This window comes from Falco punctatus, assembly GCF_963210335.1.
Source record: "Falco punctatus genome assembly, chromosome: 20".
Lineage (NCBI taxonomy): Eukaryota > Metazoa > Chordata > Aves > Falconiformes > Falconidae > Falco > Falco punctatus.
The window spans coordinates 5357754-5371124 of NC_137600.1; the positions used below are offsets into that span (position 1 = coordinate 5357754).

The 13371-nt window shown below is 46.0% G+C and overlaps 2 protein-coding genes across 6 annotated transcripts in view; both read right to left on the reverse strand.

Moving 5' to 3' along the window:
• Positions 1-299: 299 nt before the first annotated feature.
• PLPP5 (phospholipid phosphatase 5) lies at positions 300-10046 on the reverse strand. 2 transcript variants are annotated; one of them, XM_080370573.1, is made up of 7 exons: positions 9911-10046; positions 4403-4511; positions 3184-3274; positions 2881-2944; positions 2004-2128; positions 1439-1609; positions 300-1104 (listed from the first exon to the last, which is right to left on the reverse strand). In XM_080370573.1, the coding sequence occupies exons 2-7, from the start codon at positions 4505-4507 to the stop codon at positions 935-937; spliced, it is 726 nt and encodes a 241-aa protein (XP_080226699.1). In that variant the 5' UTR covers positions 4508-4511; positions 9911-10046; the 3' UTR covers positions 300-934. The 2 variants fall into 2 exon arrangements, with proteins under 2 accessions (XP_080226699.1, XP_080226698.1); XM_080370572.1 differs by lacking the exon at positions 9911-10046 and adding an exon at positions 4764-4977.
• NSD3 (nuclear receptor binding SET domain protein 3) overlaps positions 9953-13371 on the reverse strand; it is a 47959-nt gene continuing 44540 nt past the window's right edge. For all 4 annotated transcript variants that reach the window (XM_080370516.1, XM_080370515.1, XM_080370517.1 and 1 more), the window contains 4 exons: positions 13159-13300; positions 12498-12604; positions 11932-12136; positions 9953-10720 (listed from right to left, as the gene is read on the reverse strand). In XM_080370516.1, coding sequence (XP_080226642.1) covers positions 10479-10720; positions 11932-12136; positions 12498-12604; positions 13159-13300 — 696 coding nt within the window. In that variant the 3' untranslated portion in view covers positions 9953-10478. The remainder of the gene's footprint in view (positions 10721-11931; positions 12137-12497; positions 12605-13158; positions 13301-13371) is intronic.

The following is a 13371-nucleotide window of genomic DNA, read 5'->3' on the forward strand; positions in this document are numbered from 1 at the left end:
CAAATAACTACTTACAACAGTCCTGCCATACAGCTGTGCCTTGGATTTCTCAGCAGCACTCTACCCTTCCATTGCCTGAGAAAAGAAACCGTGGTGTAGGGAAACAAGCACCTCTGAAGGGATGCTTTCAGACACCATTTCATTTTCTGCTGATTGTCATCGCTTTATAACCATATTAAAGCTGCAAGGAAAGAGATACAAAATAAACACCCACCTCAAAACCCCTGCAGACACCCCAAAGGAAATGGCTTATACAGCAATCAACCCAGTCCTTGAAGTAAAGTTTTTGGTACCACAGCTCATTTAAAAAATTAAACTCCTTTATTTGACAAATTAGAAAAAAATCAGAGCTAGCACAGTAATACAAATAATGACCATGCTAATGATCATTCCCTCTCCCCCACTTAATCCATGGTTAGAGACTGCAACCTTGCGCTCATTACTCCAAATTAGCTCAGCTGCGATTGAAAAGACGGACTTAAACCCGGCACCAGGAGCAGGTCCTGCACTTCGTTTCAACATAAGCTACCCATGAGAAGGGGCGGGACAGCTCAGCTGGATTGAAGGGAGATGACTGATGATGGTGCTTTCTGGACCAGACACAAGAACCAGATGGGGCACACCAGATTGTCACTTTTTTCCAGTTCTTGCTTCAGGACTTTTCGAACCTGGGCTGTCCTCCTGCAGGCTTGCATGCCGAGTGCCTGCCTTGCTTCATAGCAGGCCCGAAGGGAGGGATGCCTAAAAAATTTGGTTAAACAAAGCAACACAGGCCCCTGAGTAGGACAACTTACCAGCACTGCAGAGAATGCCTGCTTGGGTTCCAGGTTCATCCTCATTTGAGCCACTCCTCATGACCAACCTCCCCAAAGCTTTCCTCTGGCCTAGCATTCAAGGTCCAGCAGGAAAGGTGCAAACAGGACAGAGCCCATTGCTATATATCTAGGGGAAAGCTGGAAGCTGCAGGCTTTTCTTGGTGTGTTGGCAGTTGTTTGGGTTTGTACAGAAACGGTTTGTGGCACATGGAGTCCATCAGAGGAGGGTAATACTGCCTGTAGCAGAGGTAAGCAAGCACGAAGCCGATCACTGAGCCAACCAACACATCTGTGGGCAAGACCAGAGAAGAGTTAACTTTCCTTTACCCTACCAAGCTTCGTGACTGAATTCTCCAGCAGGCAGCTTTTCAGACTGCTGAGAGATGAGCTGGATTGGTGACTTGACCCTTGGCTATAAAACTAAGCTTGGCATATATTTCAAAAACAAAGAGAAAGGCATCATCACCTTGCAGGCAGCAAAAAAAATTACCACTGTGAGAGCGATCAAAAAACCTGAATTGCCATTGTGGGCTCTGAACACCTCTGTGGCAACACAGACTGCCCCCTCCCCGCAGCCAGAGTGCCCCTGCTCAAGGCACACCCGTCCAGGTCCACAGACCCACCTTGCCAGTGGTGCTTGTAGTCGCAGGTGCGGGACACGGCGATGAGGGTGGCAAGGAACAGTGGGAGGAGGAAGGCACAGAGCCGCAGAGCCCTGGCTCCCCGGCTGGGAGCAAAGCAGCGCAGCTTCCCAGCTATGTAGAAGGCAGAGAAGGCAAGACCAGCGAAGGCAACTGAAAGAAGTATGTCACTTCAGAAACTGCTCTGGGCTTTGCTGTGGGCCCTCAGCCAGAGCTCCACCCTCTCCACTGCTGCGGTGGAAGGGCTGCAAGAGGATGCCTGATCTGCTCATGCAAGGCAAGGGAGGCAGCGGCTCATGAGTGATGAAGCCGCAGAAGCTAGTACTTGGCAAGCATCCCTCCTCCGAGGAGTTACAAACAGCTTAAGATTACATTTTTCACCCCACTATCTTGCAGAGGGAAAGGTGAGGCCCCCAAACAGGCCGATGAATGTAGCCCGAGCTGTGGGATGCATGAAAGCAAGCCCAAGCTGCCCTCCCCCACGGGCTTCTGCTCACCATGGTTCACTGTCTGGGTCTGCAGCAGGTAGAGGACACAGAAAACTTACATGAAGCATGTCCACTGGGAAAGCTTTTGCGTCCCTCAGTCACTATGCCAGAGTCGCCTGTGCACACAAGCTCTGTATTCGCTTGTCCGTCCGGGAAGCATCGATAGAAGAAGTCTGGCCGTGGCCTAGGGCAGAGAAGCAAAGTACATAGCCCTCTGGTGTGCAGCACTCCCAGCATGACCCAGCCCTCTCACGGAGCGCCCACACCCAAATGCAGTCACCAGCCCCCTCCCACAGCCCCATCTGTTGTGCAAAGGGAAGGTGGAGCGACCCAGGCTGTGGGAAATGTAAAACTGAGCATCGCACCCAGCTCCGCTCCTGCCTGGACAGGCAGGGCTCGGCAGACAAGAGTCAGGCTGCAGCAGCATACCCGCACTGGCTCACTGCTGCTCGAGCAGCAACCAGTTTAGACTCTGAGGATTAGCACTGTGCTGATCCTCCCTGTCCAGCCCAGCAGAGCAAACCTCTTACAAGAACCAAATTCCTGCACAGCCTCAACGCACCCCAGCCACACGGCCTGCAGGTACACTGGAGCAACCTCTCAGGCTGCAGCTCGGTACAGGTAACTTTTTGCCACCCTGACGATGTGGCCCACAGAGATAAAACCACCCCATCCCCTCCCTTACGCTGCCAAAGCGTTCCATCCTGGCACAGGCCTGAACAAGCCCATCTGAAATGATGCCTGGAGACAGCAGGTCCCTGCCAGTGTTTGTTCTAATATTTAATTGCCTTTACAGCTAGAATAAACACATTCTTTCCAGGCTGAGCATGTCCAGCTTCAGCTCCTGGGCCTTATTCCTGCTACTGTAGCTCCACCACTGTGCAGACGTGCCTCCCCTCCCCACACGGCACAGCTAGGAGCAAGCCAGTTTCTCACCTCCCCACAATGAGCTTCAGGGCATTTGTAAAAACCCCGTTGAGGGCAAGAGCAAGGCTGGCAGCTAGGAGAGAGCCAGAGAAGTCACGTCAGCATCATCCCCATCTGAACATACAGCTTTGAGGCACATTCAGCCCTCAAAACTTCAGGTGGAGCCACACAGCCCGGCTTCAATACCCCTGGCACACATCTCGTGCCCCAGTAAAAGCAAAGGACTCATCTGTGAGATGCCTGGCTCGCAGCCACAGCATCAGAGCAGACTCCTTGGGGGGCTGCAGCTCTCTGGAATAAGAAGGACCTCACCAAGGCAGGCTTCCCGTGTGTCGTCTTGGTCAGCATTCATGAACACCCTTGCCAGGACAATGAGCAATAAGGGAGACAGAAATGCGATGAACTGCACAAAATGAGACGATCGTTAGGAGTCTGTTAGCGAAGCAGGTTTAAGTACTCTCACCAGAACACAACAGCAGCTGCTCCAGGAGACCAACACGCTTTCCTTCCCCAAAGGCAAGCAGCAACCTGTCCTCTCCAACACTACGCTTCTATCAGAAAGCAAACCCAACCCCAGCTGTATCTGCAGCAAACCCTGGCTAACCCTGTGCTCCCCAGAGCACAGCTATTCCTCCCGTCTGTCATTCAACAGCAGCGCCTCACATACGGATATCCCTTTGCAGTATCGACCACAGCACCTCAACTCTCCCCATCCCTGCAAGCACAAGGATTAGCTCTTCGTCAGCAGCACCCATGCTGCTAGTCAGCAAAAAACACAGGAGCAGCTGATGCAGAGAAAACCAGTTATCATTTACAGCACCGCAGCAGCAACTGCCACTGGGGGATGGCCACAGCATGTCTGACAGGCTCCCAAGGAATCTGCTACCACCACGCGTCATGCTTTACACCGCCAAATCCAAACACTGCACCAAGGTTTTGTCCTTTTAACTTTTAGCGCTCACCTCTTGCGGAAAATCGTGTCATTTGCTGAGGGGATGCCTGCCCATCCCAGGAGCCCAAGTGTCTCATTGAAACACCTGTGCTTCCAAGAAAGAGACAACCCCTGTAACATACTACTGTCTGCTTGAAATCCAAGACTTACAGTTTTACATTAAACCCTTTCAACAGAGCCTTGAGACCTGAGGAAAACATTTTCACAACACAATTAACAATAAAACTTTGCTGAGAACAGCTACTTTCAAGCAAGATGTTCCCTGGTGGCAAGAGGTGGTCCCAGTAATCTTGATGTGAAGTTGATTATAAATAGCAGTGAAAGGCCCCCACTAGGCTTTATAAACATAGTTAAAATCCCAGAGACGACCCTGGATGGTAAAGCCTAGAAGGAAGACAAAAATGTTTGTAAATGTTGTCTAGTTTTTGGTAATATGCTGCACTTCCAGTAAAAGGCATTGCGTTACAGGTGTTCATCGTGCAAGTTGCTTATCTAGGAGTGCTGCTGTATAAAGGACAGCTGATAATTAAGTTAAATTAAATAAAAACCTAAGTAAATGCAGAAAAGGGCTGAACTTACGAACATGGGTACTGTGGGTACGTGGTCCACCTCTACATAAGGGTTTTTATACAGCCACATCTCCTCAGGCTGTACCACGCGCTGGAACGGCGGCAGGAACTCCATGATCCTGGCGAGGAAAGAGGAATAAATAAATAATAATAATAAAGGGGGGAACAAAAAATAAATAAAGCAGATTCCGGGCTGGCGGCTCGGACGAACAGGAGCGGCGGGGCGGGCCCGGGGGCTGGGGGGGCCGGGCCCGGGGGCTGGGGGGGCCCGGGGGCGGGGGGGGGGGGAGCCGGGCCCGGCGGGGCCGGGGGGCCCGGGGGCTGCGGGGGGCTGGGGGGGCCGGGCCTGCCACCCCGCCGCCCGCACTCACGCGAAGGCGGCCAGCAGCAAGGCCCGCACCGCCGCCTCGGCCACCAGCTCGGCCGCGCCGCCCGCCCGCCGCATGGCCGCCCGCCGAGCCGACGTGGCGCCGCCGCCCGCCCTCCCCGGGGCGGAGCGGGCCGGGCCCGGCCCCGCCAGAGACGCCCGGGGGAGCGGGGCCGGCGCAGCGCAGCACCGGGCCGCGGGGCAGCGCGGGCGGCCTTGCCCGGAGCCCGCGGCCTCGTACCCCCGCCAGGGGCCGCAGCCCCCCCTCACACAGGCCCGGGCTTCCCCCTCACAGACTTAAAAGCCTTTCGTCGTTGGAACATTCAGAACGATTTATTGAAGTCAACCTCAAGCAAAAGTTCAGATCAGTGGAATGTCATTAAAAACCTTTCCAAATTAATCCTCACGGAAGCAAAAACACATCTGAATTCCAAAGTATTTGTAAAATAAAAAAGGCAACATCTCCGTAAATATAATGTACAAAAATTATATGTTCCTACCATCACACACATTCAGTAAGAAGCTAAAATATTACAGGCAATTCTAGATACACTATAACTAGTTGACAGTCAGCTAGCTATATACAGGGTAACCAAGCTTTACAGGTTTCACACTATGCAAGAGAACATAGGCCGAACAACAAAACCCCCAAAATATTGTATATCTCAAAGTCTATGCGGCAACATCAAGTCATAATACAGTAATGCCCCAGTGGAACATCGCCAGGGAAAGTTAACACTACTTCGTTAGTGTCAAGAGCTTCTAGTCAACTCCCAAAAACTCTTTTTAAGATACCGACTTCAGTGAATATTGATGCTTTGCTATTAAAGACTCGAGTGATTTCATTAAAATAACATTTCACAGAATCTACAAAGTTTGTTACAGATAAAGTCTACAGAAATAACGACTCTACAAAGGTCATCCTTACAGATAGAGCACATGGGAATGGAGACGGAATCTGCAGGTATCCCTGTTGTGCAACACCACCGGCGCAGGAGCCGCCGGGATGGGCTCCCCGTGGCCACCCTGGGGCCGGCGGGACCCCCGTGCCCCCCTGGACCCCGTGCCGTCACCGTGCTTTCTGCGGCGACGCCACCAGGTTGTTTGGAAAAGGAAAAAAAGCAACACCAAAAATGAGATATAGCTCGACCGGTGACTAGGAAACAGCTGTTTCCCACCTGGCCTGGTGAGGGAGAGGGGTGGCGGGGGGCTGGGGGCCCACCGCAGCCCCTGGAGCTGGAGGGAGCGTGCCGGACAGGGGGCTTCACCCTCCTGCGCGACCCCCCAGGCAGGCAGTACCACGGGAGGAACAGTGAATGAGTGAATGGCTTTGGCAAATTCATACGCATTTTTCCCTTTTTGATTTCACATTAATTACAGAAGTCTATGCAAAGCACAGATAAGAGTTTCAGCCGAATGCCTCCCCTCTCTCCAGAGCAGTGAGACAGCCCCTCTCAGGGGTAATAAGGACCTGAGCTCATCACTCAGGAATAGAATATAATAGGAAACAGCTTTTTTTTTTTCCTCTCTCCTTTTTTCTTCCCCCCCCCCCCCCCCCCTTTTATTCCTCAGAACAACATTGTGAATACATCCAAAGTGTAGGAGTGTATCGTAAGTGCAAATGTTTTTGCTACACAAAGATAAATGGTGGGGAAAGCTGATGGAGAACGGAAAGCAAAGGGACAGCATTACTCCAAGGTTGCCATCTCTCATGCAACACACTTCTTGAACACACACAAGTTGAGACAGCCGCTTTGAAAAACTCTCCCATTTGCCATAGATTCACTGTACAGCGGGAGCAGAAAGTAACTTCGGGGAAGTTAAAGACATCTTCAATGTAGTAGACAAAAAAAGTTATGTATAAATAATAATAAAAAAAAAAGCTGTATAAGGAACCGCAGAGCTTCAAGTACATTAAACCCTGAATTCAATGAGGCAGAGGTTTCAATGTTAAAGTGACTACTTCGTACCAGCGTTGGACATCCCCTCTCCCACCCTCCTCCCCCCCACCCCACCCCCATATTTCTGTAAAGTTTCAATATATACAGATTTTTATGCTCATTGTTAATTACGTCTAGTAATTGTGTCTTTCCCATTCTATCCTGAAATTAAGATACAAGAAGGTTTTTTTTAAAGGCCAAAATCAAACATTCCAGCCCTATTTACTCGATTTTAACAAATTCTCCAAGACCATGGTGGTGACCAGAGAAGGTAATTTGCCCACAAAATTGCCTTTAATGCTACCTTTCCTGAGCTGCAAATGCCTTCAACAGTCTATTGATAGGACAAGTCTATACTAATCTGAAAGCTACAATAACTAATGCTTGCACCGTGTGTTTAGAAAACGGTAGTAACCAGCCACTGCACCATTTAGCCATGGTCTGCAGAACGTCTGCACTGTGCTAAGGTGCGAACTGGAGAGTAAAAGCTCCAGTAAACAACAAAATCCTGTTAACTTTGCAGAGCAGCTTAGACACTGCACTCTGACAACACGCAGGCGGCCAAGCTGAAGTTGGGTGCTGTCTCAAAAATTTAAAGCAAAACTAAGGGAAAAAAAGGGCGATGGCGCTTGTCGTTCCAGCCAAGGAACAACCGACAGGCTGAAACAGCAGATCTAAGTTCTCAATCGAAATCACCAGCAGTACTGTGGATTTCTCCAGGCCCCAGCATGAAACAACTAAACTATCCAAGATTACTGATCTCATTTTAGAGATCACACAAATTAATTCAGCAGCCGACTCCTCCTCTGCTGATGCCAGTTAAAACAGCTGTTAGAACTTTTTCTTACAAAGGAACTGCATTATTGTTATGCAGTTTGCAAAGATGTGGTTAACACATGTATTTTAACATTTTGTGTTTGGCATATAGAACAAACCTCCTACAGTTAACATGATACTTTGAATTAGGCATTTTCTTATCTCAGAATGTTAGAAGTTTTTTTTTAAAGATTCACCTTCTCTCCAATAGCGTGAAATCCAGTTTTAAGACTTTCTGTTCGTAAGTTTCACAAGCTTACAAACCAATCTCCTATTTTCCCTTTTAAGTCCAAGCCCAGCTGTTGGCTATTATTAATCTTTTCTTGGCAAAACAGGAAAAAAAAGAGCACCTGTAAGAAGTTTGAAAACAAAATTAACCAAGACATCGAGTGGCACGGCATAGGAGTAGCAGCAGGCCTCAATTCACAGCATTTTACACGTTTTTAAGCCTTCTGTGAATCTCACATGTCCTGCGATACGTGGTGTACTGGCACATCTCAGCAGTATGTCTCACGAGGTGACTGACAGTCCGCGGCTCTTGTCTGCTCCCTGCCACGTCAAAAGGCTCAGGAGGGTGTTTTGGTGCTACCACACCATCTCCCTCTGGTCACTAAGTCACCGTGGACATAGAATGACAAAAATATGGAGGCGCACTCACACTATAGCGTATCTGCAATATCCAGAATGCTCCGACTTCCCAAGAGAAAATCATCTGAACATTACCAAGCCTAATAAATAATATAAAGTAAACACATCGGGCCTTATAGACACTGTAGCAAGAGTTATGTTTGGAATTTCTGAAAAGGTTAATAACACCCCCAGTAAGAGCTTAAAAAGAGACATTTATCACACAAAGTGTTAAGAAAAATAAAATCCTTTTTGTAAATTTTTTTTTGTAAAAAATACCAAAATATAGCACTGCTTTCAAGCAAGATTAGTGTTTCAGACATTCACTGTAGTACGGACCACAAGATGAAGTGCTTTATAGATCCCAACAGCCCTCTGTACCATAAACTGACCCATGACAGACCTGCACTGTTGTGCCACCCAAGACAGCCCCAAGTTTGCAGAAGAGGCATCTGCAGGCGTTCAGAAGATGAACTGCCGGATCAGTTAAATGGCATGGTAGCTGCTTAAAAAGACTGTAGTGTATTTTGTAATTTTACAATTGCACACAAAAAAAGTTTCCCCCTATACATATAATTTGAGGACGAGAAGGACACCAGCTAGAGGCAAGACGTGTTCTAAAATCCCATGTGTACTTTTTCAGCCTACTAACTTTCTTGAACTGAGAAGTCACCATGTTCCTGTAGGTTTACGTAAGCAATTTTCCAGAGACAAGGTTCTTAATTCTTAATTCAAAGGCTTAATTTAGCCGGATGCCAGCAACACTTGATATTAATTCTTTTCATTCAGGATTATTTTCAATACCCATTAGCAAAAAGCTAGCATGAAGTTAGCCAATATCAGTACACAAGTCAAAAGTACACTCTAATGCTACCGGCGCACGGGGAGATGCACAGTGCTTTGTAAGATTGTGGGCCAGGGGAGGAGGTTCACCAAAGACTAACTTCAGCTTGGGGAAACTAGTCCCTCTAGGCTCCTTGGACAAGAAATGGAGGAGGATAAGTTCTCAAAAGAAAATCTGGAGCAGGAGCCTACCTAAGCCACTTCAAAAGCCTCACTGAAGAAGCCTGTCTCTCTTCTCATTACCAGAGGAAATCTAAGAGAAAACCATCTCATGAGGCTAAAGTCAGCTGCTGTGAATATGGCCCGTTACCCAGACAGAAAATACCCTGTTCATTGAAGAAGCGCTGAGATGTTTCTTAGCTCCATTAACAATGAAGATTAAAGTTAGATCCCTCTCAGCAAAAAGCAATCTAAACGTTCGATCAAAACAAAACATGCACATGGGTCTGATTCCATAAGTGTTCAAATCTTCTTTGAAGCTAAAGGGAGTCTGAGAAGGCAGCAGTGAAGAATCACACCAGTATAAATGCCATAAAACAAGTGCAGACTTGGCAGATGACACATACACACGCGCAGAACAATCCCCCACCTAAAGAAGTCAACAGCAGAGCTCCCACTGGCAGGATAAAGACTTCAGTTCTGAGCGTGTGGCAGTATATGACTGAGGCTGGGAGGCTCTCCTAACTGGGAAGGTTTTCAAAGTTAGGCTGCATAAAGAAATGACCATTGTGCAATTAAGCTCCTTCTGAATTTCCATCTGTCTGTGAACACCAATTATAGCTCTTGAGCAAGGAACCATGATTTCTTTGCTCCTTAAACAATGCCAGATCTCACGTTACAAGCACTTCCAAGAAGTCATACACCTGATTTCTCATAGGAAAAGCTTTACAGTAATATTCATAAGTTAACATGATACATAACCTACCTTCTCAAAATGCCTTTAAAAATAAGTACTGGAACAGAGGCATTGCAGGGTCACCTGGTCTGAAACCCACATCTGTCTGTATGGCATCTCAATGTTACACAGAGTGGGGAGGCTTTATTCTTTTCATGAACTAGACATAAAAGTTACGTTGGCTTTGCTATTTTTTTTTCCCCGAAGACACGTTGACTGATCAAAACCAGATCTTAAAAACACCCTTTAAAAATTAAATAAATAAATATGTTGCTATGCTTTGCTTTCTAGTCTCAAAGAACATATTTTAAACAGAATATTCTTTTCACTGTCAAAAGGTCTACATTTTTCTTTGAAGGCCAAGACGTTTCTGGTTTCCAACAGTAAGAGCTGCTGTAGCACATTCAAGGGTAAAAGAAAGACCAAACAATAAAACCCAAACACCACCGCCTGCTTCTGCTTGCTAGGATTAAATGGTCCCGTTCCCAGTTCACACAAGACGGCTCTGATGACAAAGACTGAATGTGTCATAGCAGTCTCTTCAAGTTCATCGCCTGTTTCCCCTCTTCTCTCCTCCCTTGTTTGTTTTTAACCAAATTCACTCCTTTGCTTCTTCTACAGGATTCTGTTGTTCCAATTTGCACGTTATCTTGCTCCAGTACTCAGGTGCCACAGGAGATTTGGGGTCATGTGCGGAGCAGCAGAGATGGCCATCCAGTGCTGATGCCACCAGGGCTCCCTTCTCGTGATCTTTACAGAACGAATGAGGGCAAAACTCACAGAACGAAACCGCAGGATTGCTACAGATGTCGCACTGATGCCACGGACATTCCCACTTTCCTGAGGATTGGAGGGGAAGGGAGGGGAGAGAGACAGGAAACTGCAATTAGTGCATTTTGGGGCCAGCACTGGCATTTAGCCCTTAGATGAATGCAAAGAAAGTTCAGGAAAATTGGCTCTTACTGTAGATGCTACTTCTGCTTCTCATTTACACGAATCTGACTGGAAACAGGTCTTAGTCATTTTGCATACTTTAGGCCTCACTTGGCTCAAAGCATTGCTGCATGCATAACCAGAGCTTAAAATAGTTAGACCAACCTCCTCTGGCATCAAGATGCCAAAAGCCCTTGCAAGTTGGAGAGTTTTGTACATTTTTCTGATTTGTGAACATCTCTTATTGATCTGGACACAGCATTTGCTCAGATGGGTATCTCCAAATTAAGTTTTAGTTCAGCTGCAACGTACTTTAATGTAGATGGCCGAATGGCTTTTGAAAAATAAGCAAGAAATGGCTCAGAGAAGAACAAGTTGTGTAAAAATATGTTTGAGAATAGAAAACGCCAGATCCCCCAAACCATTCAGACATGTATTTGTATGCCCATGTGCTGGACTCTCTGACTGCAAAGGTATACTGAACACAGCAACAAGGGAAAAATCAAAAACTTCTTGCTGCTGTGTCCAAGACTTGCTGAAGTCCCTTTAGGCTGGGTTACTGTTGAGAAAGAAAAAGCATTCCCCTTCACAGGGAAGATTAAAGAGATAAGGGCTTTTACAAAATCCTGCAATGGTGTTAAGGTGATGGGTTGCTGTATAATTTGAGCCCTAACTACAAAAAGCTAGGCCTTAACATGGAAAAAGTTCAATGGAAGGCAACATGCCATCAGCATACAGTAGATAATTTAAACACATTTACTGATTAATCAAGCCCTACACATCATACTTGCTATGTCAGGTTTGGACTGTCATTAAATTTGCACTTGGTGACCTTGGGACACCAAGATAATACTTATATTTCAATTAAAATTAGAGGAAGAAATCTGATCCAGGAAAGAAATGAAACAAGAACAACATTTAAAATTATTACAGTGCCTCTCTGTCCACCGGTTCTCATTTAGGAACACTTGTCACCTGATTGATGTATTTCTAAAAATGAGTGGTATTGCAAAAGCAAATACGTTGCATTTGATGTAGATGAATACTGCATTTCAGCTCAAATATTGTCTTGCTGCAGAAAGGAAAAGAGTAGGAGGAAGCCACACAACTGCTCTTACCAAAAGGTGGTTGAGTCAGGTTAAGGCATAGGAGGTGGTATGCTTTGGGACAGTCCTTTTTATCACACATGACTAGTTCTCCCCCATCTCCACACTGGAAACAGTTGTCTTCGTGCATCTGCTTCTGTTCTGTTTTTATTTTCCGTTTCTTCTGCTTTAATTTTGCATTCTTCACCTTCTCTTCATTTGCTGTTGCAAATGCTGTCTAGCAATTACAAAGATCACAGCATACAGTCACTTTATAAAACCCCTGCATTAAAGTTAAATCAACTCTGGGTTATCATTTGCATGAACTATGCTTAAATTAAATCTACTCAAAGAAGTTTTTAAGCTATGAAAGCCAGAAATGCTATCCACATGTACCTGAATTAACACAACCTGGTTAAATTAACTTCACCTTAGATACACTAGCACTACCATGCATAACTAAAACCTTTAGTCACTTTCAAGGGTAGAAAGTATTACACAGACTGAAATAAAAAGTTCAATAGAACAGAACCCTCTTTGCCCTGCTCTCATGAGATCTCTGGATTTAAGGAGAGAAGCTTCAACTTTCATCCATGTACCTTTGGACGCACTCCTAGGAAACCACTGCAGTTTTCTGCTCCACAATGACATTCAGTCCTACCATTGCCCAGGCAATCCAAATTATAATTAAATGTTAACTCCATTCCTAAAATGCAAAGAAAAGCAATTCACCTACACAGACACTGACGAAAGACAGGCTCGTGACATGACATTTCATTAGCATTTATCTTTTCATAGTCTGTAAGATTTAGCAGCAAGCTTGAAACAGTGCATTGATTTCATTCACCTTGAAAGTACCAAATTCTGTTTAGATCAGATATGAGTATCAGTTTAATGTAAGTTGTAACTTAACATAAGTTAGAATGACAGATCAGATAAAACACTGAACACAGAAAGATAATACCACACCAAATATATAGGTGTAAGAATCAACACTGTGGCGAGCACTTACATGATGCAGAGTTAACACTGCACTTAACAGCAAACCCTGTAGTTAGCTTTTAACAGTAGCTTTCAGCTTCAGACTATTTTTAACTATAAAATCCCTGCTAAAACTGGAACTTGAATATTTGTCTCCACTCCAATGAATGACCAGTTCCACTGGTATTAAGGAAATTCAGAGAAAAAAAACCACAGCCAGGTTAGGAACTTAGCCATGTCAAGACAAAGTATACATGCAAACCAGTACCATCTTTTTACCTGCAGGAATATCACAAAGAGCAAAGAGTCCAACTCTAATGTCACCATTCACTGTCCATTTCTGTGTTTCACAGTTTGGATTACAACTATGGTTCATAAAACGAGAATAATTCCCCTTTGGGCCAGCATCTATTATCCGGTCCTTCAAATAAAAAGACAAGGACACATTTAGTACTTACAAACAAAAAGGTTTCCTGCTGACAAGTGACTACT